Raw genomic sequence first — 27,076 nt, 5'->3', positions numbered from 1 at the left:
TCCTTAAGTAATTCAAATACTTAAATTATTTATCATATTTTTTACAGGGTGAAGAGTAATCTGTAACCTTTCTAACAATGTTTTTTATTTGGTACTTGTCGGTCATTTAGTGCGTGAAAGCCTTCACTGCTGGGAAAATAGTTTGTAAAACAATAATTCTGCAAAAGAAGCACACATTCATATACAGACAATAATTTTCGTAATGTATAAGATTAGCATTTTTTATTATGATTGTAGACATTATGAACCAGCTTCAATATTTCCCCCATGTTGCACAGCTTTGAAGCTTAAAAATCACTATGTACAGTGTTTGATCATAAGAAAAGGCACGGGACATTTGGATTATTTTAAGACCATTTATCAGTGATTGTAAGGCAAGCAAATACTGCTACATTTGTAGAAAAAAAAAGACATAAAAAATATACAAAAATACTGTATTGTTTTACAATACTCAGTCTTCTAACTGATGGGGTCAGAGACGATCACAAGTGAAGTGTTTTGATGCTGTGACTTTTTCCTTATCTGCCGCTCAATCATCAAGTCAAACTCCTGTCTCTCCCTGAAATGAAAAATAAATGGAGAAAAAAATCCATGGTCACTGATCGCACTTAGTATTTGCTGTAGCATTGTCTTAACTCACCGAGCTCTTACCTGTGACTTATACATCGACCTTTAAGGTACTTTTCCTCTGCCTTTTTTACCGAGACGTTGTCCACCCCAGCTATGGCGTAGATAATGGCCTGCACAGGAGGGTGATAATTTTACAACACCTCTACAACATGAACTGTAACATGCATATCAGAAAACACTATGCTTTTATCAGGGGAAAAAAAACAACAACACAAAAACAAGCAGTGACTAAAGCTTTAGCTAACCTCAGGGAGAAGCACATCCAGGACAAAGGGGACACGCTCTATAGATTTCATCTCAGCCAGGCAGGGGGCAGTGGCCACAGCCGTAGCGTAGAGCTCACTCAGGTACCAGTAGACCTGGTCCAACTGCTGGTCATCTTCCAGGTATATGTTCACCACCCGCCTCCGTCGGGAACTCAGGAAGGAGCAAAGCCATCTGGACTGCTGCTGCCCACGGATCACAGCCTGTAGGAGAGAGACAGGAAGGATGGGATTATTTATCCAGTGACAGTAGGGTTGCTACAATATGAGATTTTCATGGTTCAACAGTCGTCTAACAATATAACATGATTTCACAGCATACATTATTGAACAATTATCATCACTATCAGTTGCAATGTAGGCTTTTTGGGGATTGTACAAATGCTTTAATTGAAAACTGAAACCATTTTTTAAAAGGAGTATGTGGAAAAAGTCTCCCTTTTAAAAATACCTGCAGTAAAGGTCAGATTCTCAGTTTAGTAGCACTTTTTTCCAAATACTTTGGAGATGCAAATGTACATAGTGTGATTGCCATTAATTTTCATACCATGGTATACCTTGAAACCAGCATACAGCTGCAAATCTAAGTGACAGGTGCTCATCTTGCAAGCTTTATTTAAGTGCTTAATACAATGACTATCACAAGGATTAAGCACATTTACTCTTAGATGTCTTACTACTGCTGCAGAGCTTCTGCCCTCAGGCCACAATGATCCTGAATGAAGACCCTGCCTAAGACCCTACACGCCCCTCCAAATACAAAATATTTATTGTTACACTGCTTTAACTACACAGTTGATAGAGCTGACGGATTACATTTCATTGCAATTATATCCATATGATTTCATGTGACAGATAAATAAACTGATTGATGCCAAAACCTCACAATGGATGTTTCTCTTGCACTCTGAAAGACTGGCCTTGTTATGTTACAGTCATCAGCCAAACTGCCAAAATATAATTTGAGCAGGCAAATTTCATGTCCAACTGACCTTTCACTAAGCCCCGCCCCTTTGTGATGATCTGACAAGCTGTCGGAGTAAGCATGGAGCCCACACTGTAACTAACTGCACTCCCTGAAGAAATATTATCATATTTGTGGAAAAATGAAAGAGTGATCCCAGAGAGAAGCAGACAGAGGGGTCTACAGTCTGTGTTTGAAGGATATATCCAGGATGCCATACTGACTCAGCAGCAACAACAGGTTAAAAAGACAGATAGTTAGAAGCTAAAGCCGAACTATTAAAACTTTACAATCAAACAATGCAACAATGCAAGAAGCTCCAGTGAACGTACCAGAAGGCGTCCTTCCACCATGCGCTGCTTTACTATGAAATGTACGAGCTTCTCATTGGCACGGTTGTGGGCGGCATGACTCCGGTCTGGCAGTAGCCTCTTTGAACTTCTGCTGACCTCCTCATGTTGCTCACTAAAGCTGTCCTCCTTATGATCATCACACGGCGCCTCCATCATCAAATCAGTGGTGATGGTGAGTCTCTCTGAGGCTGCCTGCGGGTACGTCCTCCTTACTGGATAGCCTGAAGTAGTTAGAGACAGACGGTAAAGAACATTGTCAGAACCACGTATGGCTCAGGTGTACTCAGATCGTCATTCCACAGTGGTGCAGTGGTGCCATATACGATGACAGGAAGAAACTTACTCATGTCATGAGCAAAGTACTCGAGGAAGGAGCCAGAAAATGAGCCACATGCTGCAGAGACAAAACATGATTAGTAGGCCTAATGCCATTAGTGTCACAACAATACTGTTAAAATATAATGCATGCATCACTGTCCTTCATCAGTGTCTGTATGAATAGGAATAAATGGAAAATACTTACCGATCCGTATTCTGTAGTCTGATATGAGATCCAACGACCACACAATGGCACTATCGTACTCTTCTTTGGCTTTTAACTATGAGACAAAATCATTATGAGAGACATAAAATACTCCTCCACTGTGTCAGGACATTATTTTTTTATTTTAGAAAATTGAGTGCATAGTTCATAAGCAGTTCCTACCACCAGCTGATCAGCTTCTTCACAGTCAAATGGCTTCAGGGTTTTCAGAGGCACAGTGAACCTTCCAGAACACAAGCATACGACTGAAAACCACACTCTATTTAAATATGTCCATTTATGAGGCCCAGTTTAATGATATCTGACAATACAGGTTATTTTACAACCAAATCTATTTGCATAGGATGGCTGCATGGCTTTCATTCATGTTAAGATCCCCATTAGCCGGGTGTTCTATATGACCTAGGGATCCTCACACCCGATAAGCATGCATAAACATTAACCAACAAACCAGTGAGAAAAAATGCATTTTATTTCCTACCCTTTCTTTTTGTGAATCATTGGGTCATCAATGAGCATGATGCTGGCTTTTTTCTGTTTACGATGCACACTTTTTACCTGCAGAGAAAAACAGTGCAGATTTAAAACCCTTACGGCTTCCAGTGTTTGCTATTTTGTCTTGTATCTGTCTTGATTACAGGCCTTACTTTACATCACCAGTATTTCAACCAATGATAGACTTTAACTTAATTTCCCCAGTAAACATCATCCACCTGTCATCTGAAGTTCATGCGAGAGTTTAGAATTGCTATTCTGAATATCAGGCAAAAATCTCGTGTATCGTTCAATTTAAAAACTTTAAAAAATATGTGCTCATGAGAAACAAATCCTTCACACAGCCTTTAACACTTACCAATGCAGGCCAGAATGGATAATGTCTAAATTTGTGCCAGACAAACACTCCCTCTGTGATGGACGGGGGCTCTGAAAGACAAACACAATCAGCTCTTAGTATACATGTACACACAATCCAGTCCATAGCTAGCCCTTGCATTCAGTCACTGCAGTCGCTCTCACTTTTGTCTGACTGCATCAAGAAACTTGGTAGCTCCTCGTCCTCGTCCTCCTCCTCATCACTTCCCTCATCTTCTGGGAAGTCCAAAGATGGCAGCTGTTCCTCAGGGCAGCTCAGCTCAATCGATAGATCTGAAGACAGCAAAGACTCGTCTTTTGGGGGGTGGGGTGGGGTGGACAGCAATACCACAGAGTTAGAGTAAATAATCTTGCTCACCTGAATTCTTAAAAAAAAGCATGCTGCTCTACAAGCGTAACTAGCTGCCCCGACTCACTCCACACAGAGTACAACACATTTGAAATGGATCCTGCGAAAATCGTGGTTGTGCACAATTTATCATGCTTTGGATTGCGAGGGTAATGACCTCCTAAAACACACAATGTCTCAGATGTCTTAAAAGTATTATGGAGAATCTACATGAGACAGATACAAAGGAGACACTACCTTGCTCTGCTGTGTCAGCTGTCTTCAGTTCAAATCTTGGTCGAGAGCGTTCAAATGACTGAGTAGTGCTATCCTTCTGTAAATTCCCCTTCCCCACTTTCCGCGTCCTGCCTCTCCGGGGCTTGGCTGGAGGACCGTTGGTTTTGCTGCAGGTCTGTGTTTGCTCCTTTGTCACCCCTTTTCTAACCTGTCTCAGCTGGGAGGCGTGTGTACTCCTACTTCTGCTTTGTGATTTTGATTTGCAGTGTGGTGAGTCTACCTCTGATGTCTGAAACAGAACAGACATCAAAAGGAGTTTAAGGATATGACTGATATTTACTGAGTAAGGAGGAAAAACTGTGGGCTCACAATGCAGAAACAGTATCAGTGAAAATATAATCAATCACCTTTAACTGTGTGATGACTTCGGTGTACTCTAGCTCTGCCTGATTTGCTCCATGCGGAGACTCAGAGATGTTGGACAGGATGTCAGTGGAGGAGCTGTGCACTGGTGTGGAGGTCAGGAGGGCTTCTTGTGTCCGTCTCTTTCGTCCCCTGCCCCTTTTTGGAGTGCTTGGTGAGGAACTGACAGTGGACTGGCTGACGTTGGCAACATGATTGCCTGGCACAGCACTCAATTCCTCTGTGCCCTTCTCCACTTTCCGTGTCCTGCCTCTCCATCGCTTGGCTGGAGGACCATTGGTTTTACTGCAGGTCTGTGTCTGCTCCTTTGTCACCCCTTTTCTAACCTGTCTTGGCTGGAAGGCGTGTGTACGCCTACTTCTGCTTTGTGATTTTGATTTGCAGCGTGGCGAGTCTACCTCTGAAGTCTAAAACAGAACAGACATCAAAAGGAGTTTTAGAAAACTGAGCAGGAAGAAAAAACTGTGGGCTCAAAATGCATAAACAGTATCAGTGAAAATACGATGAATCAATCAATCAATTTCAATTTTATTTATACAGCCCAATATCACAAATCACAATTTGCCTCACAGGGCTTTACAGCATACGACATCCCTCTGTCCTTATGACCCTCACAGCGGATAAGGAAAAACTCCCCAAAAAAACCCCTTTAACGGGGAAAAAAAACGGTAGAAACCTCAGGAAGAGCAACTGAGGAGGGATCCCTCTTCCAGGACGGACAGACGTGCAATAGATGTCGTACAGAACAGATCAGCATAATAAATTAACAGTAATCCATATGACACAATGAGACAGAGAGAGAGAGAGATGCAGGTAATGACAGTAGCTTACAACAACATTATTGAAAGTAATAATATTATAGTTCTGGCTACTGTGGTACAATATGTTGAATGTATGTATTAATATCTGGCAGTATACATGTGTGACAATAGTCGTGTATAATAACAGTAGAAGTATGACTAATGACTAATGATGGCAGCAGCAGCAGCAGCAGGAGGCATCTGGCAGGACCACGGCAGCAGCACAACCACACACGTCACGCTGTCCAGGCACCGCTGTGATATGAGTTAATCTGAGAGACAGTGGAGCACAAAGGCTCCGAAGAAGAAGCCGAGTTAGTGACATCCAGAATGGCCGAGTTAGCAAGATGCAGTAATAGAATACGAGAGAGAGAGAGAGAGAGAGAAGAAGAGAAGGTGAGAAGGTGCCCGGTGTATTATGGGGGGTCCTCCGGCAGACTAGGCCTAAGTCAGCCTAACTAGGGGCTGGTACAGGGCAAGCCTGAGCCAGCCCTAACTATAAGCTTTATCAAAGAGGAAAGTCTTAAGTCTAGTCTTAAATGTGAATCACCTTTAACTGTGTGATGACTTCGGTGTACTCTAGCTCTGCCTGATTTGCTCCATGCAGAGACTCAGAGATGTTGGACAGGATGTCAGTGGAGGAGCTGTGCACTGCTGTGGAGGTCAGGAGGGCTTCTTGTGTCCGTCTCTTTCGTCCCCTGCCCCTTTTTGGAGTGCTTGGTGATGAACTGACAGTGGACTGGCTGACGTTGGCAACATGATTGCCTGGCACAGCATTTGATTCCTCTGTGCCCTTCTCCACTTTCCGCGTCCTGCCTCTCCGGGGCTTGGCTGGAGGACCGTTGGTTTTACTGCAGGTCTGTGTCTGCTCCTTTGTCACCCCTTTTCTAACCTGTCTCGGCTGGGAGGCGTGTGTACTCCTACTTCTGCTTTGTGATTTTGATTTGCAGTGTGGCGAGTCTACCTCTGAAGTCTAAAACAGAACAGACATCAAAAGGAGTTTAAGGATATGACTGATATTTACTGAGTAAGGAGGAAAAACTGTGGGCTCACAATGCAGAAACAGTATCAGTGAAAATATAATCAATCACCTTTAACTGTGTGATGACTTCGGTGTACTCTAGCTCCGCTTGATTTGCTCCATGAGAAGACTCAGAGATGTTGGACAGGATGTCAGTGGAGGAGCTGTGCACTGGTGTGGAGGTCAGGAGGGCTTCTTGTGTCCGTCTCTTTCGTCCCCTGCCCCTTTTTGGAGTACTTGGTGACGAACTCGCAGTGGACTGGCTGACAATGGCAACATGATTGCCTGGCACAGCATTTGATTCCTCTGTGCCCTTCTCCACTTTCCGCGTCCTGCCTCTCCATCGCTTGGCTGGAGGACCGTTGGTTTTACTGTAGGTCCGTGTTTGCTCCTTTGTCACCCCTTTTCTAACCTGTCTCGGCTGGGAGGCGTGTGTACTCCTACTTCTGCTTTGTGATTTTGATTTGCAGCGTGGCGAGTCTACCTCTGATGTCTAAAACAGAACAGACATCAAAAGGAGTTTAAGGATATGGCTGATATTTACTGAGTAAGGAGGAAAAACTGTGGGCTCACAATGCATAAACAGTATCAGTGAAAATACAATCAATCACCTTTAACTGTGTGATGACTTCGGTGTACTCTAGCTCCGCTTGATTTGCTCCATGCGGAGACTCTGAGATGTTGGACAGGATGTCAGTGGAGGAGCTGTGCACTGGTGTGGAGGTCAGGAGGGCTTCTTGTGTCCGTCTCTTTCGTCCCCTGCCCCTTTTTGGAGTACTTGGTAAGGAACTCGCAGTGGACTGGCTGACAATGGCAACATGATTGCCTGGCACAGCATTTGATTCCTCTGTGCCTTGAAATGAGACGGCGTCTGCCTGTGTTGTTGTTTTCTTTGTTAGTGTCTTTTTAGGTTCCCCTTTCCTTGTTCTTCGAGATCCACCTGAAACATTCACAGATATAGCTGACTCTGAAAAGCTTCTGCAGCACTTACACCCAGTTCAGACCAAAGATTCGGAACAAGACAAAACTGTTTTAGAAGTTGCACTGGCCGGTCTGAGCTTGACTCAAGCCGGCTGATGGTGTCACCTACAACTCAGCTGGTCAAACTGCCAGCAGCTGGTTTTGGGAACACAAAGCATGTCACCTGTTTATACAGACAATCAGCTTGTATTGAAGTCTGCTGGTCATGTCAAAATGACCGTAGACAGCGTGTTTGCTTGCTGCGGCAGGTGCTCTGTCCCCACCGAGCCCTTTGTTTCCGTCCTCATGGTGTGCTAGTGTTGTATGGTGGGCTGCCACTGCCGCCCCCATGCACACATTCTGTTTATTTATATTATATTATTGTGGCGTATTTATTATGAACACAGTCCATCTGATGCTCATTTTGTTTGTTTTTTTGCTCTGTCATCACTAGAGATGCGCCGATCCAACTTTTTCAGTTTCAATACCGATCCCGATGCTGGGGCTTTGAGTATCAGCCAATACCAGATACTGATCTGATACCACGGTTGACCTGAAAGCTATATACCTTTACATGTAGAACAGAAAACAGTAGTGACGTAGCTCGTGTTGTAATAGATTTAAAGGGAAAGGATCGCCTCAGGTGTAGGTTGCATTTTCTGATACTCGATCCATCTATTTTGATGATATCGGGCGGATATTCCATCCAGATATCGGATCGGTGCATCCCTAGTCATCAATACTACAAATGTTACTGTAGCCAGTATGTCACTATCACTATCCTCATTCATGTTTGTAGAAGCTACAAATTATATTCAGCCGCAAAATAAGCCTGAAAATCTGGAAATCAGAACAGAAATACAGAGAGTTGTTGCATAGAGATGATACACTGTCTCAACTAGTTGCATTGGTGTGCAGGTTTTTAAAACATTGCAGAACGGTGTATTGAAAGTTGTTGTAAGTTTCCAATGAATCTCTGGTCTGAACTGGACTTTACAGAACTCAGAAAGAGGAATCATGAAGATCACATGCTGGGTTACCTTTCATTGTTGCATGAATTAGTGTAGCCTTTCCCTTGGGGTCATTGGATCAGAAGTCTACTGAAGTGTGGATGTGGGATAGTTATCAGAGCTGATTTCCTTCACCTGGGGGGCGCCAGGGCTGACAGCTTTGTGACAAAGGAGACACAGAAAGGAGAGGGTGAGGGAATGTTGTTGAACCAACCTGCAACATTTGGGCGCTACTTCCGCTTTGGGCCATGTTGGCAATGAGATGAATGCCATCCTTACTCTGTTTCTGTAAGCCTGACTGTGCCATGTGAGTTTGTTAAAATAGAAACGCCTGTGGCTATGGAAACGGGATCAAAGCGCTTTGCAAATTGAGGTGACAAACTAGCTGACGTTAGTTAACTATCTCAGTAACGTTACTGTTATGTTGTTAGGGAGTTAAATAAACAACTGTCCATATGTCAAAGATATGGCACTACAGTTACACCAGCAGCCCCTCCCCCGCTAACGTTACATTCCTGGAAGCAACAGTTGGGTTTTATCCTCACACGACCTAACAGTTGAGAGTCTCACGATAAAAATAACGTCACATATGCGCAAACACTATGCTAACACAACAGAAATATCAAAGTTAAACGTTTTAGAGATAGACGACTTCACGCGATAGTTCGAAATGTGACTGGTTTGCTAACACAAACTCTCGGGAACATCATCTCGGTTGTTTGTGTAGCTAGCATGCTAAGTAAGTAAACAAACACATCCACAAAACCCCCAAGTAATGCACGCAGCGACAGTTGTTTATTGTTGACGCATATTACGTGACATAAACAGAAACTGCCTGTCAGGTCTGCACGGTGATTTAGTAGTTATAGCTACGTGACAGTAACTCAGCGTAAGATAAGTTTTAGCTACAGGAAGCTAACTCTCGCCACAATCCAGCATTTAATGCGATAGCTGCAACATGCACGCCTACGACCTGATCTTAACTTGCAAAAGTGATTGACAAGTTTTCCCCAGGCAAAACAAAAATAGCAGCTCACCTTGAAAACGTTGATTTCTGTTTAGATAGTTAGCTCCCCGCTTCAGTAAAAACTGTAGGCAGAGTTAGTGGTCCATGCACACATTAATTCACTGCTGCTCGCGGACTGAAAGGACAATCCCAAACTACGATATCGAGCAAACATTAACCGTAGTGAGAGCAACATGTCGCACACCCAATTCCTCTGGGCAAGTCTATACAACAAATCTCACCACTAGTTTGTTGTGGTGATCACGGATCGTAGACCAGCCTTAAAGACAAGTAGCGCCACCTACCGTTTCGGAGTGCGCAGATTCAAAAAAATCGAATATCCTCCTTTTGTTTGGTTTGCATTTTTAATTTATACTAACTATCTGGGACCAGTAGGACCTGGTAAGTACAAAAACTAAACGTTGTCAGTGATATCTCAAGGCAACTGAATCGAACGCAACTGGACTTGGTTTTGTCTTAGAAGACGTTTCACCTCTTATCCAAGAGGCTTCATCAGTTCATGCTTGTCTGACTAGGCTGGAACTAGTCTGACAAACTGGTGTGGAAGCACCCAGGTATTTAACCTCTGGGGACGTCTTCACAAGGCCAATGATGTCACTGGTTCGTTAGTGCTCCAATGGTGTGTCAATGACAGTTGTTGAAACTCCTGCTGCAACGCTGCAATTGGAGTCGTCAGAGTCACATGGGGCCATTTGTGAGCGACCATTGTTTTTAGAGGTTAAGTTGTTAAACCTCCTGGGCAAGGATGAAAGGACAGCATTATAGCTGGGGGATAGCTGGTGTCGCAGACCTCCTCCTCTACGGAGAGATGGCTTTTCCAATTTCACAAAGATGGCTTCTTTTACACCTCTTTCAAACCATCGGTCTTCCCTGTCCAAAATGTGCACATTGCTGTCTTTGAAGGAGTGTACTTTCTCCTTGAGGAGTAGATAGACAGCTGAGTCTTGCCCTGATGAGTTAGCCCTTCTGTGTTGGACCATGCGTTTGTTTAGTGGTTGTTTTGTTTCACCAATGTACAAGTCTGGGCATTCCTCACTGCATTGGACAGCGTACACTAGGTTGCTCTTCTGAGTGTGTGGTGTACGGCCTTTTGGGTGTACCAGTCTTTGTCTGAGTGTGTTACTGGGTTTGAGATACACAGGGATGCGGTGTTTGCTGAAAATCCTCCTGAGTTTTTCAGATACCCCAGACACATTTAACCCATGTGTCATCCACATATCTGAACCGGTGGCTCGGTGCTGTTCCCTCAAAGGAGTTCAAGGCTCTGTACTCTACATCCTCCATGTACAGGTTAGCCACAATGGGAGATACCGGTGAGCCCATGGCACAGCCATGTGTCTGTCTGTAAAAATTGCCATTGTATTTGAAATAGGTAGTGTTCAGGCAGAGCTCCAGTAGTTGGCATATCTGGTCTGGGCTGAGCTTGGTTTTGTCATGGAGGGTGTTGTCGTGTATCAACCGTTGCCTGACTGTTTCCAAAGCCTCCATGGTTGGAATGCAAGTGAACAGGGAGGTCACATCATAGGATACCATGGTATCATCTGGATCCATTTTTAAACCTCTTACTTTGTTCACAAAGTCTATGGAGTTCTGCCTTGAGATAACTATGACCTGGATGAATGAGAATATCCACAGGCATGTTGTCAGTGATAATTAGAGACCAATGTCCTCAAACAGGACAACAGTAAAGTCCCACTGTCCTCACACAAGATGATAATAAAGTCCCTAAGTCCTTCCTCATTAAGTGTCTTTGCTTGTTACTGTTACTAAAATTGGTCAAAATTGTTGCCATATCAAACTACAAATATTATTAATAACAAATAAACAAGTTTCAACCATAAAATGTGATCAGGTTTTTGACCTCGTCCACTTTTGTGTCGCGATTGGCTACAGACCGATTTGACTGAGATTGCTGCCATCTTGTTTTTACATGGAATATTGTATCATACTCTTAGTCTAAAGTGTCCACGAACAAGGACAACAGGTCTAAGTTAAATAGAATTAAGTATAAGGTCAAGAAAACCCAAAATGTGATGTCCTCAAATTAGGACACAGGGTCTCAGGAGGATATTATGATAAGACATGGAAAAAAAAATCCAGCTACTCAAATTCTGTTTAATTTTCCATTTTTGTTTGGTTCCCCAACATTTTTTTCTGGTTTAATTCTCTATTAGGCTATTGTCTATGATTATCTCCTTGGGATTTTATACAATACAATGTATAGTCCTATGTTTCACACCATACAGCAGCCTACACATTTTCACAACATCTAACTAATAAAGATCCTCTTTCTTTTAAAGGGTGACCTCACCCATTTTCAGAATTCATACTTGCTTTATTTCTGTGGTCTTAATTAGTTCAAAAATATTGGTAAAAATGAACGACTCTCCCAAATACAAAAACTAGAGTGCTAAAACTCAAATTTGTGATGTCATAGGGTATAAAGTCTGGAGCTGCTCCATAGACAATGAAGTAGGAAAGGTGTTACAGATGACACCGAGAGCACCCCAGGGGAATGTTCTGTGTATATTTTTGTGTCAGAGCTGAGAAAACTATAATAGAATAAAGCTCATTTGGGTATAAAAAAGAAAACATACATTCTGTGGGTTCACAAAATTAGGCTCCCATCAATCTGGAAATCCATCGGTTTAAAAAAAAAAAAAAAAAAAAAAAAAAATTCTTCCTTTACTAATCTACAATGTAGATTGCAGAATCTGTCTTGAGAGATTAGGCTCCCATTCATTGTCTATAAAGCAGCTCCAGACGTTTTACCCTACGACGTCACAAGTTTGAGACATCCATCTCTGGTTTCTGGCTTTGAGAGAGATCAGCTCATGTTAAAAATATATCAAATATTGATTAAACTTTCCATGCCTTGGAAATAACATATTGGAATTCCTAATTTAGGCAGCTTTTCCCTTTAAATGAAATGTAGAGTAAAGGCTGCATGCCCAAGCCACAGGCTGCTGTGTCCTATGGCAGACCCATAGGACTCTACACTGAATCACCTTCTTTTCTATGAGATCAACGTCCTTCATTCAGGGCTGTTTACCTTGTTTGCCTTCAGTTCCTTCTGTCACCCTTACTAAGAATTTTATATCAGTCTTTGCCATCTTTTTTGTTCTCATTTCAATCAACACCGAAAAGAGCAGACAACAAGCAAAACTGTCTCATGAACATCATGTATTTCCCTATAGGGACCTTTTCTCTAACTGTTTGCATTGTTGATACATCCCTATGTGCTGCAGCTGAAGCAGAGCACTGTTTTCAATGGTTTAATTGGCTCTACCATTTAAAGGCCTACATTTTTTGCGGTTTAAAATCTGACAGTGAGCCAGAATGCATAATACACTGGGACCTGAAACTGAAGCAGCTGAATAGCTGAATGCTGAATTCAAGCACTGCTAATTTGATTGTGCAGAATGGTGCCTCTTTTTAGGCCTGGTCTGTGTGACAAAACATTTCCTGGTGCCATTTTTTTTATTTCACAGAGTTCTGTGAAGACAAAATAGTGAAAAATGGCATTATTAACATAACATGTTTAAAGCAGTCCAGCATACTCATTATTTCATCAGCTTCTGTGTGTCTCTATGACAACAGTAGAGGGCACTGTGTAACCACTCAAACTGCTCTCTGTCACAATACAGTGGTTCCTAAGAACACTTGAGTGAGTTAATGCATGTGTGTCTTCCCTTTAACAATTAATGCAGAAAAACTACTGCTCTTATATTGATTTTACACTCTTCCAAAGGCTTGGACTTGGTATACCACATACACTTAATTCAGTGGAAGGATCTTTTGACCAAAACCCTGACTGACTGGGATGATTGCAGGTCACTTTTCTAAAGTGCATGTGGGTCAAGGAAAAAGAGATTACTGCAGGAGCCCAAAAGTACACATACCAAATGTTCAAATATTATAGTCATCATGACCGATCAGTTGCCTTGTCTGTCACCATCCATGTTCATGTCCCCAAGCTTTACACAACATCCATCTGTAACTTGCTAATTTTCTTCCTCTCCACCCCCAAAAGGCTTTTACCTTATCAATAGTCTACTTCATTAAAGCAGGAAGTGCACAGAGACACAGCCAGGACTTAAGGAATTCTCAGGACATGAGTCCAAGTTAAGTCAAATTAGATAGTTTTTACATCATTTTTTCAGCTGTTTGGGTCAATAATTCAGTTGACTGTTTGATTATATTTTCTGTAAATCTTCCAGAAAAATCTCTAATTTTTTTAAGTGGGGTTGTATGAGGTACTTATTCATAGCCAGTGTATTACCCACAGTAGATGGCAGATGGCACAGCCCCAGTTTGGAGAAGCAGGCAGGAGTACCGACACAGTGGCTTGGCAATGTACACTGTGGATGGGGGTTATCGGCAAAATGTATTTTAGCAACCTTAAAAAGGCCTACCTAAATAATCAGTATCAGTCTAAGTGGATGCTGTACTGAGAATATTTTCACTGCTTCCACTTGCCTTCAGGTAGCAAATTGATAATGACAGCAATGATGAAATGCAGCTTACTGTGGAGACAAGAGGATACCTTCATGGACCAGAGTATACAGAGGCACTATTGCAAAGAGAGACTGAATGGGCCAAAAGAGAAATGCAAATAGGAATACAGAAATCCTATGGTTGAGAAAATATAGTGCCAAAGAAATGGGCTGTCTGACGGCACTGTAATTTGGTGAACAAAATCCAACACATTCTCACTCCATCCTCGTCACATATAGATGTGTGGTCATGGACCTTCCAAGTCCAGATACTACATGTAAGGTACCGTGGGTGTGTTGGTCGTTGACGTTGTGGGATGCCATGTCAAGTTATGCCTGTTACATGCATTGTCTTCTTTCAAAATACACTTCCTTTTTTACAGGACATTTAACGTTTAAATACAGTCTCTTTCAAAATAAATGCACAACGTCAGTACAATGTAAATTGACTTGTTTTTTCTCCAACTAACGCACATGGTTGGGTTTAGGCAACAAAAGCACGTGGTTAGGTTTAGAGAAAAACAACAGGGTTTGGCTTTATAATCTTGCAGGACGTGAACACTCTTCTGCCAGGTGAAAGTTGGGTCTGTTGGACACCACCTTAATTTTTTTGTTGTTGTCCTGCCGCATTTCCCCCAGACACTGAGCGCTGTTAAACCATAACACCGACATACTGTGTATCATGCCGACCTTAAAGGATGTTTTTTTTCGTCAATGTCTGACGCTGCAAGTCACTGCCCAAGTGCTGGATTTTGATGTCTTCGGAATGAGACCAGGTTGAAAAATCTCAATACTGCACTCGTTAAACTGATATTGATTTCTTGGGGGGTTGGCCTTTTTGTAAGTGACTAAATACGTTTTGCTGCTGCCCCAATCTACAGCAGTACATTGCCTAACTTCTGTGGTGGTACCCCTGTCTGCTTCTCCAAACTGGAAGCAGGCAGACTGTCATCTACTGTAGGTAACACACTCACTATAGATAACCTTTAAAAATAATCTGAACTGTCCCTTTTAATATGTCCCCTCAGGATTGTCCTGAATGGCAGGTAGAGTCAAGAGTTCCTTAATGACACAAACGCACACTCACATCATCCTAACACCATCCCCAAAGTAATGTTCTAAATTTCCATCCAAAAAGTCCAGTTTCCTCCCATCACACAGACAGCTGTTGTCTACCTGCCACTCAGCTGGAACCACTGGATGTGTATTGGCCTGTGTATGATGAGGGGCAGGCTGGCCCCGCCCTCATCCAGATGTGCGCCTCTCTCCTGTCTCCTCAGTCCACTGCTGGCTTCAGCGCAGAGCGGAGCCTCGGGAAGTCAACAGGAGGGTGCGGAGGGTAACAAGTACAAACAACCCTTCCCCGCAGTCTGCACCAGCTATATCTCACTCGATCTAATGAGTCGTGACTTTGTTAGCCCGTGAGCCGGGATTTGCTCCAGGGTGGGAGTGTGTGTTACCTGTGCAGCGTCAGACGCAGAGCTGATGGAGAGAGGCAGGGCTGAGTCCGGAGCGCTGTTGAGCAGAGAGCTTCATTGAGCGCAGAGCAGACTGTGCTGACAGGGAGCGGTCTGCTGTCTCTCACGACCTGTGTGATTTCCCAGTTTGTTTCTTTTTAAAGAAGTGATCCGAGGGCTTTCTCCAGAGGTAACAACCAGTGGAAATAGAAACCCATTCAGATTTTATTGGTTTCTTTGCGGCGGAATGGGGATGTAACCGGCTTCCACATGCATTTGGAAGTAGCGTGAGGTTGCGTCCAGATTGAGAAGAGCAAACTGCAGGGGTGTGTGGTTAATTGAAATCGATCCGGTGGTCTCATTTTGAATGTGAAGCAGCAGCAGAGGTTGTTTCTCCTCTCCTCTCCTCCCTCCCCTCATCTCACCTCCAACATGACTTCACTGTCGGGGACCAAGGAGAGGTCTGTGAGCAGCCGGAGCAGAAAATATGGGGTAGGTTATTCATTCAAGTAGCCCAGGGGTGGACACACCTCTGTTACAGTGAACATGAAAACTTATTGATGCATGCACTTCACCTCACCCATTTTTAAATAAAAAAAAAATGTAGTCTGCTCACCCTTTCAGGCAGATGTAAACAGGAAACTCATGAAGAAAGCTCATTATATTTGTGCTCATGCTGTTGATTGACTGCTTGTGAATTTCACATTTCGCGCATCACTGCTTATAGTGTCACAAGAGTGGTATGTATTTGTATTATTCTCCCACATCTCTTAATTATCACCAACTGAGGACCAATCAGGTGTCACACTCACACCTGTGTCACCGCCTGCCTCCCACAGCCTAATTAGCGTTAATCTATAACATAGGGTTGGCTCACATTGTACTCACCTCTTCACTTGGAGATTATTGAGCATTCCCACCTATCAGCCTACTCACTGCATCCTTATTATAGCCTCTGTGAGGGATTAAAGTAGCTATAGGACCCAACCTCGCCAGCCACCACCACATCAATGGCTCTGCCCTCTCTGACTGGATTTACCCAGCCGCAAAAGATCTAATTTTCAACTCCTTGCGGCTCATTTGATGTTCCCATGTGGCTATACGAATAGAGAAAAATAACACAGGTCTCCACATGGAATCTGACTTAATCCTATTTAGATGGTGATAGAAGCATCCAATATGTTGACTGCTGGGCTGGGGTTGCAGCACCATAACAATAAATGTTTAACATTGCCTCCTGTATGTGTGTTTTTAATTGTCAGAGGATGTGATTTAATTCCCCAATATTATTTTACGCTCCCTATCTACCACCCATTGTCTGTGTGTGTGTGTGTGTGTGTGTGTGTTGGCATGATACTATATCATGACTATCCACTATGTATTCAGTTTATGAGTTTCTTTCCAAAACAAGATATTCACCATCTATCAGTTGCTGGCATGTATAGTAGGGGAGAGTGGGGTCATTTGGGACAGGGGGGCAGTGCCTTTTTGGCCAGTTAGAAAGCAACAATGTGGGGTACCCATACACAAACGCTGTGTCCTTGCTGCAGCAGCCACAGGCAGCCCCCCCAAAAAGTAGACACAAAAAAGACAATTATTCCCGTATTGAATAAGACCCACTGCAAAGTTACTAAATGACTGCTTACTGCAGGAACTTAATGTTACTGTTAATTTCAACCCCTGGGCACAATTTGAATGTTCAACTATTTAACTTTTTTTTTTTAATCTCTCAAGTTGTTGTTATTGACAAACTCAATAGCCTATGTATACCAGTGGACTACATGTAGCCTGTTGTAGCCACATTGAGATGATAGGTGCTACTGAAATGAAGACTTAAGAGGATAACCCATCTCCATATCTCAGTAACTTATGAAAATATAACAATTTTACAAATGTTTTCTTTTTCTCAGAGATATGTGTCAACAAGTGATATTTGTAAATATAAGGTGTCTTAATTTAGACTGCAATTTTTTTCAATTTAAATTATATATATATATATTTTTTTTTAGCCCAGAACAAGGTGTCCCAGCCATCCTGTGGTGGCAGAATTTTGGGATAATGCACTCCTTGTACATTTTATGATATTGAGCCTTTCAGGTTTGAGTTGGGCTCTAAAAAACTTGATAAATTGTTAGCATTGGTAACCACTTATCCTATTGGGGTCGCAAGGGGGCTAAAGTCTATCCCAGATGACACTGGGTGAGAGGCGGGGTACATACACCCTGAACAGGTTGCCAGACTATCACAGGGCTGACACATAGAGACAGACAACCATTCACACTCACATTCACACCTACGGACAATTTAGAGTCACTAATTAACCTGCATGTCTTTGGACTGTGGGAGGAAGCTGGGGTACCTGGAAAGAACCCACGCTGACAAGTGTAGACCATGCAAACTCTACACAGAAGAGCTTTCCCACCCCCCAGGGTTCGAACCAATGCTAACCACTGTACAGCCATGCTGCCCTAAATTGTTAGCAGACATTAAGACATCACGTTGTTTGCATTACTATTCAAGTAGTCTATGAGCAATGGAAGGTTATTTTATATCGCTACAAAAATGACGCAACCAACCCCACTCTCCCCTAAGCATGGACATTAAAGCTATGAATATATTTCATATGTTTCAACCAGAATCATTTGCTTTTGATTCTCTTTCATGAATTTCAGATTCATACATTGTGTGCAGGACTACAAACAATGGATGAATTGTTAACATCAACAATATATGTTGAATAAAGCCAGGTGGATATAGTGAGCACACATCATTATATTGCTTTACGGGCAAAATGCAAATAGCTTGACTTTTAATTTGCATGATACAAGACACATGCCCTCACCCCCTCCCCATTATTTTATTCTCATTCCTGTGCAACCTGTTGTGTGCATTGGGATGATCGGGATGTTGCACATTTTCATAAAATATAGGCTTTTCATGGAATTGCAAAACATTTGGGTCCATTATTAATTCATATAATTATTTACTCCTGCTGTTCCTTTAATGACACGCCAAAATGCTAGACACGAAGAGGCCTATCAGTCAAATCTTCTTCTTCTTTTATTTTATTTTTGCAGATGCCTGATACCTCCCCGACCAAATCTGCTTCCATCTTCCCGGACACATGGTACCGAAAGGCCTACGAGGAAAATGCCCGCTCTGGCACACGCCCTGCCCCGGAGGGTGCTGGCTCCATGCCGAGCTCCACAGGCACCCCATCCCCAGGCTCAGGAATCTCCTCACCAGGGTCCTTCTCTGGATCACCAGGGACCATCTCTCCAGGGATTGGGACAGAATCGCCTGGTTCACTGGGTGGCTCCCCTGGTTTTGGGACAGGATCACCGGCCTCAGGCAGTGGAAGCTCCCCTGGTAGTGAAAGAGGGATATGGTGTGAGAACTGCAACGCTAGGCTGACAGAGCTGAAAAGACAAGCACTGAAACTGCTCATCCCTGGACCTTACTCCAGCAAGGTAATAACAAGATTGTCTGCTTGTCTATGGTGTGTATGAATGTGTGTGTGTGTGTGTGTGTGTGTGTGTGTGTGTGTGTGTGTGTGTGTGTTAGGCTTCCTGTTGTGTCAGCCAGTGGTGAGCTGGAAATGCTCAGTAGCACAGCTTCCAAAAATAACTTGCTCCTTCATTAACTGTGGCATTTAGACAGTGACACATATTAACTTGGTTGCTCATGAAAGACCTGGACTCTAATCATTCCCTTGCTTACTGCATCACTGTGTGGACTGAGTTATTGTTCTCATAAATCACAAGGATGCTGTAATTTGTCCAGCCCTCATCTGACCAGCTGTGGGAGAGAGCAGAGACTGAACAGCCTTTGGGATTTAGGATAATTATTGTATTTGAAGCTGTAAATCAATTACTGTTGCCAAAACCAAAATAATAGATTACACAGGCAAGACTATTTGGATTTTTGTCTTGGAATTCTGCAGTTTACCTGATTGATCATATCACCGGAATCGATTCGGCTCACTTTGTTGGATATTGCTTTTCTCCTTTCGAGGGAATTAACATGATGGATTACTGAGAGACCACTTTAAGCAGATATGAATCCATATAGATAGATCATTTGCAGTTTTTTTTCTTATAATCTTTGACAGGTGATTTCTTTTTTCTTTGGGTGATCCATATAATCAATTTTAATTCCATTAGTACAGTGATTCAATGATTCTTAGCAGTCAGATCATGAGCCCCAGAGTGGTGTGTGTTAATTTATGATATGCTATCTAATCATATACCAGGGCTGAAAATTAGCACCAGCCACTGGCAAAGTGGTGGTAAAATATACAAGTGGCTGCTACATTTGTTTCACTCATCACTCCAAAAAAAAATTGCTGACCCACTGAGTAGTTGGTAGATTTTGGAATCCACCAGCCACAGTGGCATTTGGACAGAAAGGTTAATTTACACCCACACCATACAAACTTATCATAAATGGTTATATATGATATACTGTACATAGTTATATAGTTATATATATAGTTAAATATAGTTATGCCAGCCTACACTGAATAGATTTCTACCTCATAATTCATGAATAATCAACAAATCTCAAACAGCCAGTCGACTGATGGAGCAGCTGATTGATGGAGGGGAGTCAGCTGATAGATCACATGATTCCTTTCTATGCAACCAATTGGCAAACCTTATTCAGGGTGCCCTATTCAAACTGCTTTGGCCTGCCCACTGTTGCTGCTTCCTCTGCAAGCTGCTTTGCAACCCACCTCCACCCCAGCTCCTCCTTTTCATGTTGTGTCTGACTTATCAATGTAATATCTGTTTGTCATTGATGCTGTTCTGTTCCCGGGGGGATCTTTGCTGCTGCTCTCCCTGCCTAAGGCTTTACATGTAGGTGCATGGAAGGGCAGGGAGGTTTGCACTGTCTGCCTCAGGATTTCCTTGTTTGCATGTGGAAGGGCAGAGAGCTGTGCTCTGTCCGCCTTAAGCTTTCCACATAGGCATGCAGAAGGGTAGAGAGGTTTGCTCACTCTACTTCAGGCTTTCCTTGTTTGCATGTGGAAGGGCAGAGAGGTGTACTCTGTCCGCCTTATGGCTTTCCACATAGGCGTGTGAAAGAGGCTTCCTGTGTAGGCTGGAGGAAAGGCAGAGAGGCCCCAGAACAGAGCCATACTGACAAACATAATACTGCAAAAAGAAATAAAGTTTTCCTTAACTAAAGTATTCCTTACTGACCTAAAATTGTTTAAGCAAATGGAGAGAAAATCTGCACAGTCCCTGTGTAATGTAATGCATGTTGTACTGCACTACTTGGGTAAGATAAACATTATCATATAGAAATGAGTACATTTTGGTTTTGACCTTGATTTGGCTGGTGGATGGTTAAAAAACAAAAATAGAGAGCATAAAAAAACCACACATTGAAAGTCCATCTGGCATGGCTTTTGGCTCTGCATACATTTTTTGAACATGTTGCCTCTGGGTTCAATGTTCTCCCGCTGCAGTTGACTGGATTTTAGTTATGAATGCAGTGGGGCCGCACATCCGACTTGGAGTTAATTGGTGACAAATAAGCAGCTCTTATGCACCACGGGGCTAATAAAATGCATCCAGCGAGTGGGACTCAGATATAGGAGAAAGACTTACTGCACAGCAAGTAAGTCAGAGACAGAGGTGTAAACAGTGGGTTCTCATTAGCCCAAGAATATGACATTTGGAAATTGTTAGGAACGGTGGGGGTTAACGGGGACTGTTGGTGGGCAGACCACTAATTAAAATGTTATTCATGAGGTTGGGTTTAGTTGAGGCTGATTAAAGCTTCACCACTGTGGTTAACTTTATTACAGTGTAGAATAAGCACAGGCACATAGCTTACAGTGTTGTAACTGGTATGCGTGCTATATGCTTGTGTGAAAAATGTATCAACAAACATAAATTATGTACTCTTGTAACACCTGCAAATATGGAAACCAGCTTAAACGTATCACTGAACCTAGCACATAAAACTATAAAAAACACAAAGAAAAGTATCTCTCTTTGGCTCGAGGATTTTGTCAGTGGAAAAAAAGATTTTACAGCCTTTGTCTTGGTGTGCTCAACAGATTTACACTCAAAAGTAAATGGAGAAATGGACTGAGGAAGTGGGAGTGTTAGCAAGTGTGTGCTACACTGTGCATGCAGCTCACTGAATAGTCTCAGTAATTTCACAGTCAGAAGAGTGAACATGTGCCTCTGATGTGTTTTGAAATGGGTTATTTTGACTTTCTGGATAAGTTTTCCTCCTAAGCTCCTGCTCTTGAGTTTCTTTAGTCAACTTATTCAGGATGAGTCAGTACAGGGTTTCTTGGATGAATGAATTAGATCGCAACCACTGGATTTTCAGTAAAGATGAGTAATCTTTACTGTCATGGTGCTTGGTACATGGTATAACCCATTGGCACTAATCTGCCTGTTCTTTTAAAACAACCGGTGAAGGTGAACCCAAAATTAAGATGTGCTGCCCTGCTGAATCTAGGGTATACAATATCTGGGTTTCTTACAGTGTGGTTTCTTCCTCATACTCTTGCTACAAGAGTGAACTGACCCACACAGGTGTTGGGCAAAAGCTGAACTCGTGTCCTTGGTGAAGCAATGTGACCTAATAATCCTCCTCCTTCACCAAATGTGCCACAACAGCACTTCAGCTGAGTGTGTGTGTGTGTGTGTGTGTGTGTGTGTGTGTGTGAGTGTGTGTGTGTGTGTCCCTTCCTGTTGTGCTGTCAGCATGAGACCCCATGTTATTCCTACAGGACGCTAGGACATATGTGACCTCTCACAGCTAGAATAAAAACTCACATCCACAGACCGATATACCCCCCAACATACATACATGTACACACACACACACACACTCTCTCTGAACCATGCAGACCTCTTTCTGTCCCTGGATATGAATACATGATAGTTTATGCTTGACCCATGCTAGCCACATGCATACTCATACACACACACACACACACACACACACATTCTCACACAGGGCTGTTTATACTATGCTAATGATGACCTTCACCAGTCTTACCATTGAATATTTCGCTGTTTAGATGTCTGCAGCTGTGTGTTTGTGTGTGAGTGTGTGTGTGTGTGTGTGTGTGTGTGTGTGTGTGTGTGTGTGTTGTGCCTGGAGACTATTTAGCATGTTTGTGTTGCACTCTGTTAGAGCATTTTCTGAATACAGAAACAAGCACACACACATATACACACGTGTCCATGTTCAACTTTGTCACTATGTTTAAATGTCGTGATATTTTATTGTGGCAGACAAACCGGTGTTTGTGTGTGCTCATCCACTTGTTTGTCTGATAAGCAGCGATGAGTTAGTGCAAACAAAGTGGATTTTTGTATGTGTATGTGTGTGTGTGTGTGTGTGTGTGTGTGTGTGTGTGTGTGTGTGTGTGTGTGTGTGTATGTGTGCAGTAGAGCTGTACCGAATAGCTCGAAGCTTCAGAGCGTCATTTATTACGCTGACACTCAAATTCTAAATCAACATTTGAATGCTGCAAGATTTTATTTATTTATTTAGTTAGTTATTGCATGTCTGTGCATTCTTCTGCACAGTTGCAGATGAAGATTAGGTGCCGGTAATATTATCCGTATTATACTATTTGTAGAGCTTGCTAGCTTGGTGGCTACATACGATTGTTTTTGATTTGTGTGATCCAAACATTTCCAATAACTCCAGAACACTGTAAAGTCCAAAAGTCAAAATTTGGGCGGGAACCCAGCAATAAAGGCCTCTCTATTATTTAGTAGGCTTTGATATTGTTGCCTTATATGCTATTTTTGAAAAAAGTAGTAATAGTATTAATACAAAAACTGTAAAAGATAAACATTGTGGTTTTTTTCTTCCCCCATTTGTGGCGCCCCCTATGGATGACGGTGCCCTTAGCATTCGTCTATGTTTATACTGCCTATGCCATGGTCTGGCAATGCTGGAGCATCAAAACATGTCGCCACCTGTGACGTCACATAGTGTCACGAAAGGGTTTCCCCAGTGCGAACGCCAATGGGCCACTGATCAAGCGTCGATATGTGAAGAGTTAGGAGTGTCAGTGTTTACTTGCTGTCCAATATATGTCTTAGAGAAAGTAAACAATTCATTCGTTCATTCATATAACCACTCATTCAAGAGTAGTCTAAAACAGATATATATAGCATCTGTGAAAGAGAGCAAAAGGGTGCCCTGTTGAGGGATTAGAGTGAGCAGAGTAGGTTTTCAGGTTTACACTCACACATGCACACAAAATGCATGCACGCTTGTAACCACAGGACTGAAAAGCACATCTGGCTACACAGCTGTACTCACTTAAGGCCTCTGTCCCTCCTCTACTGATGTGTATATCCGTATGTCTGTCTATATATGCGTGTTCATCCCTTATATCCACACCCAAATCATAAGTGGATGCAGGGTGATCTGTTTTTGGTTGGTCCAGTCCAGCCCAGGAAAGTGGGTCACCGTGTGTGTGTGTGTGTGTGTGTGTGTGTGTGTGTGTGTGTGTGTGTGTGTGTGTGTGTGTTAGTCACCAGCAAAGTGTCTGTTTCAGATCAGCTGAAAGTCAAAACTGTGTATGTTTATAAAGTGAAACATATACTGTTCCACTTCAGACATAAAAATGAAACCAAAAAAGGACATGTTTGTGAATATGTTCGCTCTCCGCAGACCTCTTACTGGCAACTTGAGATTCATTGAGATTGCTTTCATCTGTACTGAAGATTAGTTTTTCAAGTTTAAACATACTTATACATACACACTTATATACAGCACATAGATTTTGGTCTTCACTTGACATCATTAGGACTGGGATCACAGATGTAGTGCAGTGACACGAGAACTGAAGCTAAAATAGCATGTGGGGGAGACATTTTTCCCTTTTTGTTGTTAATAAAAATGGTTGGCTAACTTTAGTGCTTGTTACTTGGAAAGCCAAGGGTTGTGAATCCAGAAGTATTTCTCGCCATGGTTGTTGCTCTGCTTACCCTTGCAAACAAAACAGCTCCCTTGTCCAAGTCTAACTATACAGTTTTATCATGTTAACCATCATAAACATTTACAAATAGCCTGGTGAGTACAGCTTTGAAACGCCCTTTATCTTACATCCAGAAAACATCACACAAAAATGAACAACTCTGGCTTCAAGTACTGTAACTGAAATAAATGGTATACAGTGTTTGGAAAGATCTGACATATGGAGTATAAAAAACAGCCAGAATTGAATTTGTGTTGAATATAGGTGAAAAATTACTCTTATCATATATTTACTATGTACCTTGACAAGTTAGATTACAAACGACTCGACAAAGTGTTAATGTCACTTACTGTAGTTAACAGGACTTCATCTGTATGAAAAAGCAAATTAGTAGTAATCTGAAGTGTTGAATGTAGTTGAGGCAGTACTATTTAGGTAAAACAAGTTGATTATTCATTCAAATAAATCAAAAGAAAAATAGTCAGTAGCAATTATTATCTATCACTGTAGTCATCAGGTATCATTTACAGAGCAAAAAGAAAGACAAGAAGAGGAAGCTGATCTCAGCCTCTCAGTGTAGAGATTTACTGCTCGCATCATAGTAAACTGAATTTCTTTGAGTTTTGGACTGTTGTTCAGACAAAACAAGCAAGATGCTACTTTGGGCTCTTGTAAATTTAAAGGGCATTTACAACCTTTCATGACATTTTACAGAAAATAAATGGAAAATGTTGTCAACCAAAACCTTTTAATACCCAACACCAGAAAAGATCTCTGCCATGCGACCAAGTGGCCACCTGTGCTGATGGCAGCCACTGACAAGTCTTGTAATTCCAGCAGATGCTATACAGTGCATTAAAGAAGCATCCCAGAAATACAAGCCTTGTCTATTTTTAATGGAACCACAACTTGTTGCACAGAACAGATCGAGTTTTCTGCTTACAAACACTGAATGTGAAATATATAGATATAATATAATGATGAGGATGAATGTAAACATAGCCACAAATCTTTGATCCATATTCTTCACTGGACTTCAGTGGTATTAACATCATCAGTAGGCTACAGCACAACAAAGTAGGAAATAACACAATTAAAACAGACGAAAAAGAAACCATTTAAGTGTCTACTTACTTAAGATACTTTGGGTAGAAGCACAAATATCAGGGGAAATGACTTAATCAACAAAATCTGCAAGTCTACAAAATCTGGCAGGAAAAATACTCCGCTTCTGAAGTACACTCAGTGTGGTATAACGCTGTGCGGCAAACAGAACAAAACCGGGTTGCAGCCATGGCATGTGGTGCAGCCACATCCGGTGGAATTGTCCCTCCTGGCTCCCTTACAGTGAAGATGGCAGTGAAGATAACAAAAATGGCCATTTATTCATTTCGGAACATGCCTAACTTTAATGTATCATAAAATATCAGGTATTAAATAAATCTGCAGATGCTCCAGTATAGAATGAGACCAAACTTTATTGCAGATTTCAGTTACTGAGCTATGGCAAAGGCCAAAATGTGGTGTACAACAGACGGTAAGGCTTGTTGTTGTTTTAAGCCAAGCAGATTTCTGGAAAACTGACATCCCCTACCAGCCGAGGAGTGTCAAGCATCAGCGATGGTATAAAACAGACAATAAAACAGGTTTTTTCAACAATTGCAACCTCTTGAGGTCTTTGAGCATACAGTCATATATATGTGCACACAAAATATAATGCTGATTGGTCTAGTAGTTTGTGAGATTAGCTGCATACACACATATGCACACTCATTACAGAACACATGATCACCTCCAGGCTTACACTTGGTGGAGTTAATAATCAAAAAGCCGCACATCAGGAGAAATGGGTAGTATATCTAACCATTAGGTGAAGTAAGTTGAGGTTTAAAGCTTATGATCTGTCTGCTGCTTCAGATGCCTTTTCAAACCGACCAAAACAAATGGGGTTAACACTCTTGTGGATATAATCAATTTAACTAATCCTAGTCACTTGGTAATTTCCACCCCAAACCAGTAATTTGTCTGTAATTAGTCCACTTATCAGATTAAACGGTGGAGTGTTACTGCTCTGTAGTCAGTCCTCAAAGGGGTGTATTTTTTCTGCACACAGGTACCTCGCTATCCTTTAATAACGAAATCCCATAGAAGCAGGCCTCTGGTAACCACGGCAGCTGGTGTTGCCACGGCAGCGACATGTGACAGATGTGAGCTGCATACATATCTCCATCAGCGCTAATGGGCTCCTCATAGCTTTGTGCGTGTTGGTGAGAGGCAGAAAGAGGGTGAAAATATATGGAGCTCATGTGAATAATAGCACGTGTTGGAGTGAATGTGTGTGTTTTTGGCAAGAGGTAAGGGGGAATATACTAGTTAGTGTGTGTGTGTGTGTGTGTGTGTGTGTGTGTGTGTGTGTGTGTGAGAAAAGAGGGAGCGATCATGCCCTCCTGATGCCTTTCAGGTGTGAAAGACATTACCATATAAAGAGGTGGCTTCATCAATAACAGCAAGACGGTTTGGATGGATGGATGAGTGTATGTGAGGGGAGGCAAGGATGCTGATGCAGGCTGAATTAAAGAGCCTCTCACTGGCTTTATGTCAATTTGACCCACCCCCAAGCGCACACACATACACATCATCTCAGGATCTGTTGTTATTTACTGTACCCTCTCTATTTGAGTTCAGTACATTTTGAGGGCTATTTATCAGAAACACT

General features: G+C 42.2%; 2 protein-coding genes across 7 annotated transcripts in view; one reads left to right on the top strand and one right to left on the bottom strand.

The window, feature by feature from the left end:
- Positions 1 to 342: 342 nt before the first annotated feature.
- Positions 343 to 9,670, bottom strand: si:dkey-127k13.1 (PWWP domain-containing DNA repair factor 3A). Of its 6 annotated transcripts, XM_049604367.1 has the most exons (17): positions 9,444 to 9,669; positions 8,437 to 8,564; positions 7,048 to 7,376; positions 6,507 to 6,929; positions 5,966 to 6,388; positions 4,600 to 5,022; positions 4,214 to 4,481; positions 3,772 to 3,921; positions 3,608 to 3,678; positions 3,236 to 3,312; positions 2,917 to 2,977; positions 2,734 to 2,809; positions 2,554 to 2,604; positions 2,190 to 2,431; positions 876 to 1,097; positions 652 to 740; positions 343 to 559 (listed from the first exon to the last, which is right to left on the bottom strand). In XM_049604367.1, exons 2-17 carry the CDS (start codon positions 8,441 to 8,443, stop codon positions 460 to 462), a joined length of 3,012 nt encoding a protein of 1,003 aa, XP_049460324.1. In that variant the 5' UTR covers positions 8,444 to 8,564; positions 9,444 to 9,669; the 3' UTR covers positions 343 to 459. The 6 variants fall into 6 exon arrangements, with proteins under 6 accessions (XP_049460324.1, XP_049460330.1, XP_049460338.1 ...); XM_049604373.1 differs by lacking the exon at positions 4,600 to 5,022 and having other exon boundaries at positions 9,444 to 9,670; XM_049604381.1 differs by lacking the exon at positions 5,966 to 6,388 and having other exon boundaries at positions 9,444 to 9,670.
- A 5,563-nt stretch (positions 9,671 to 15,233) lies between these two features.
- kif26ba (kinesin family member 26Ba) overlaps positions 15,234 to 27,076 on the top strand; it is a 212,748-nt gene continuing 200,905 nt past the window's right edge. Inside the window, 2 exon segments of the mRNA XM_049596076.1 lie at positions 15,234 to 15,878; positions 18,464 to 18,856. Of these exon segments, the coding sequence (XP_049452033.1) occupies positions 15,819 to 15,878; positions 18,464 to 18,856 (453 nt within the window). The 5' untranslated portion in view covers positions 15,234 to 15,818.

This window comes from Epinephelus fuscoguttatus, linkage group LG2, assembly GCF_011397635.1.
Source record: "Epinephelus fuscoguttatus linkage group LG2, E.fuscoguttatus.final_Chr_v1".
In the NCBI taxonomy this organism is placed as follows: domain Eukaryota; kingdom Metazoa; phylum Chordata; class Actinopteri; order Perciformes; family Serranidae; genus Epinephelus; species Epinephelus fuscoguttatus.
The sequence above is the reverse complement of the archived record's forward strand: the minus strand, read 5'-3'. Positions and strand labels throughout refer to the sequence as shown.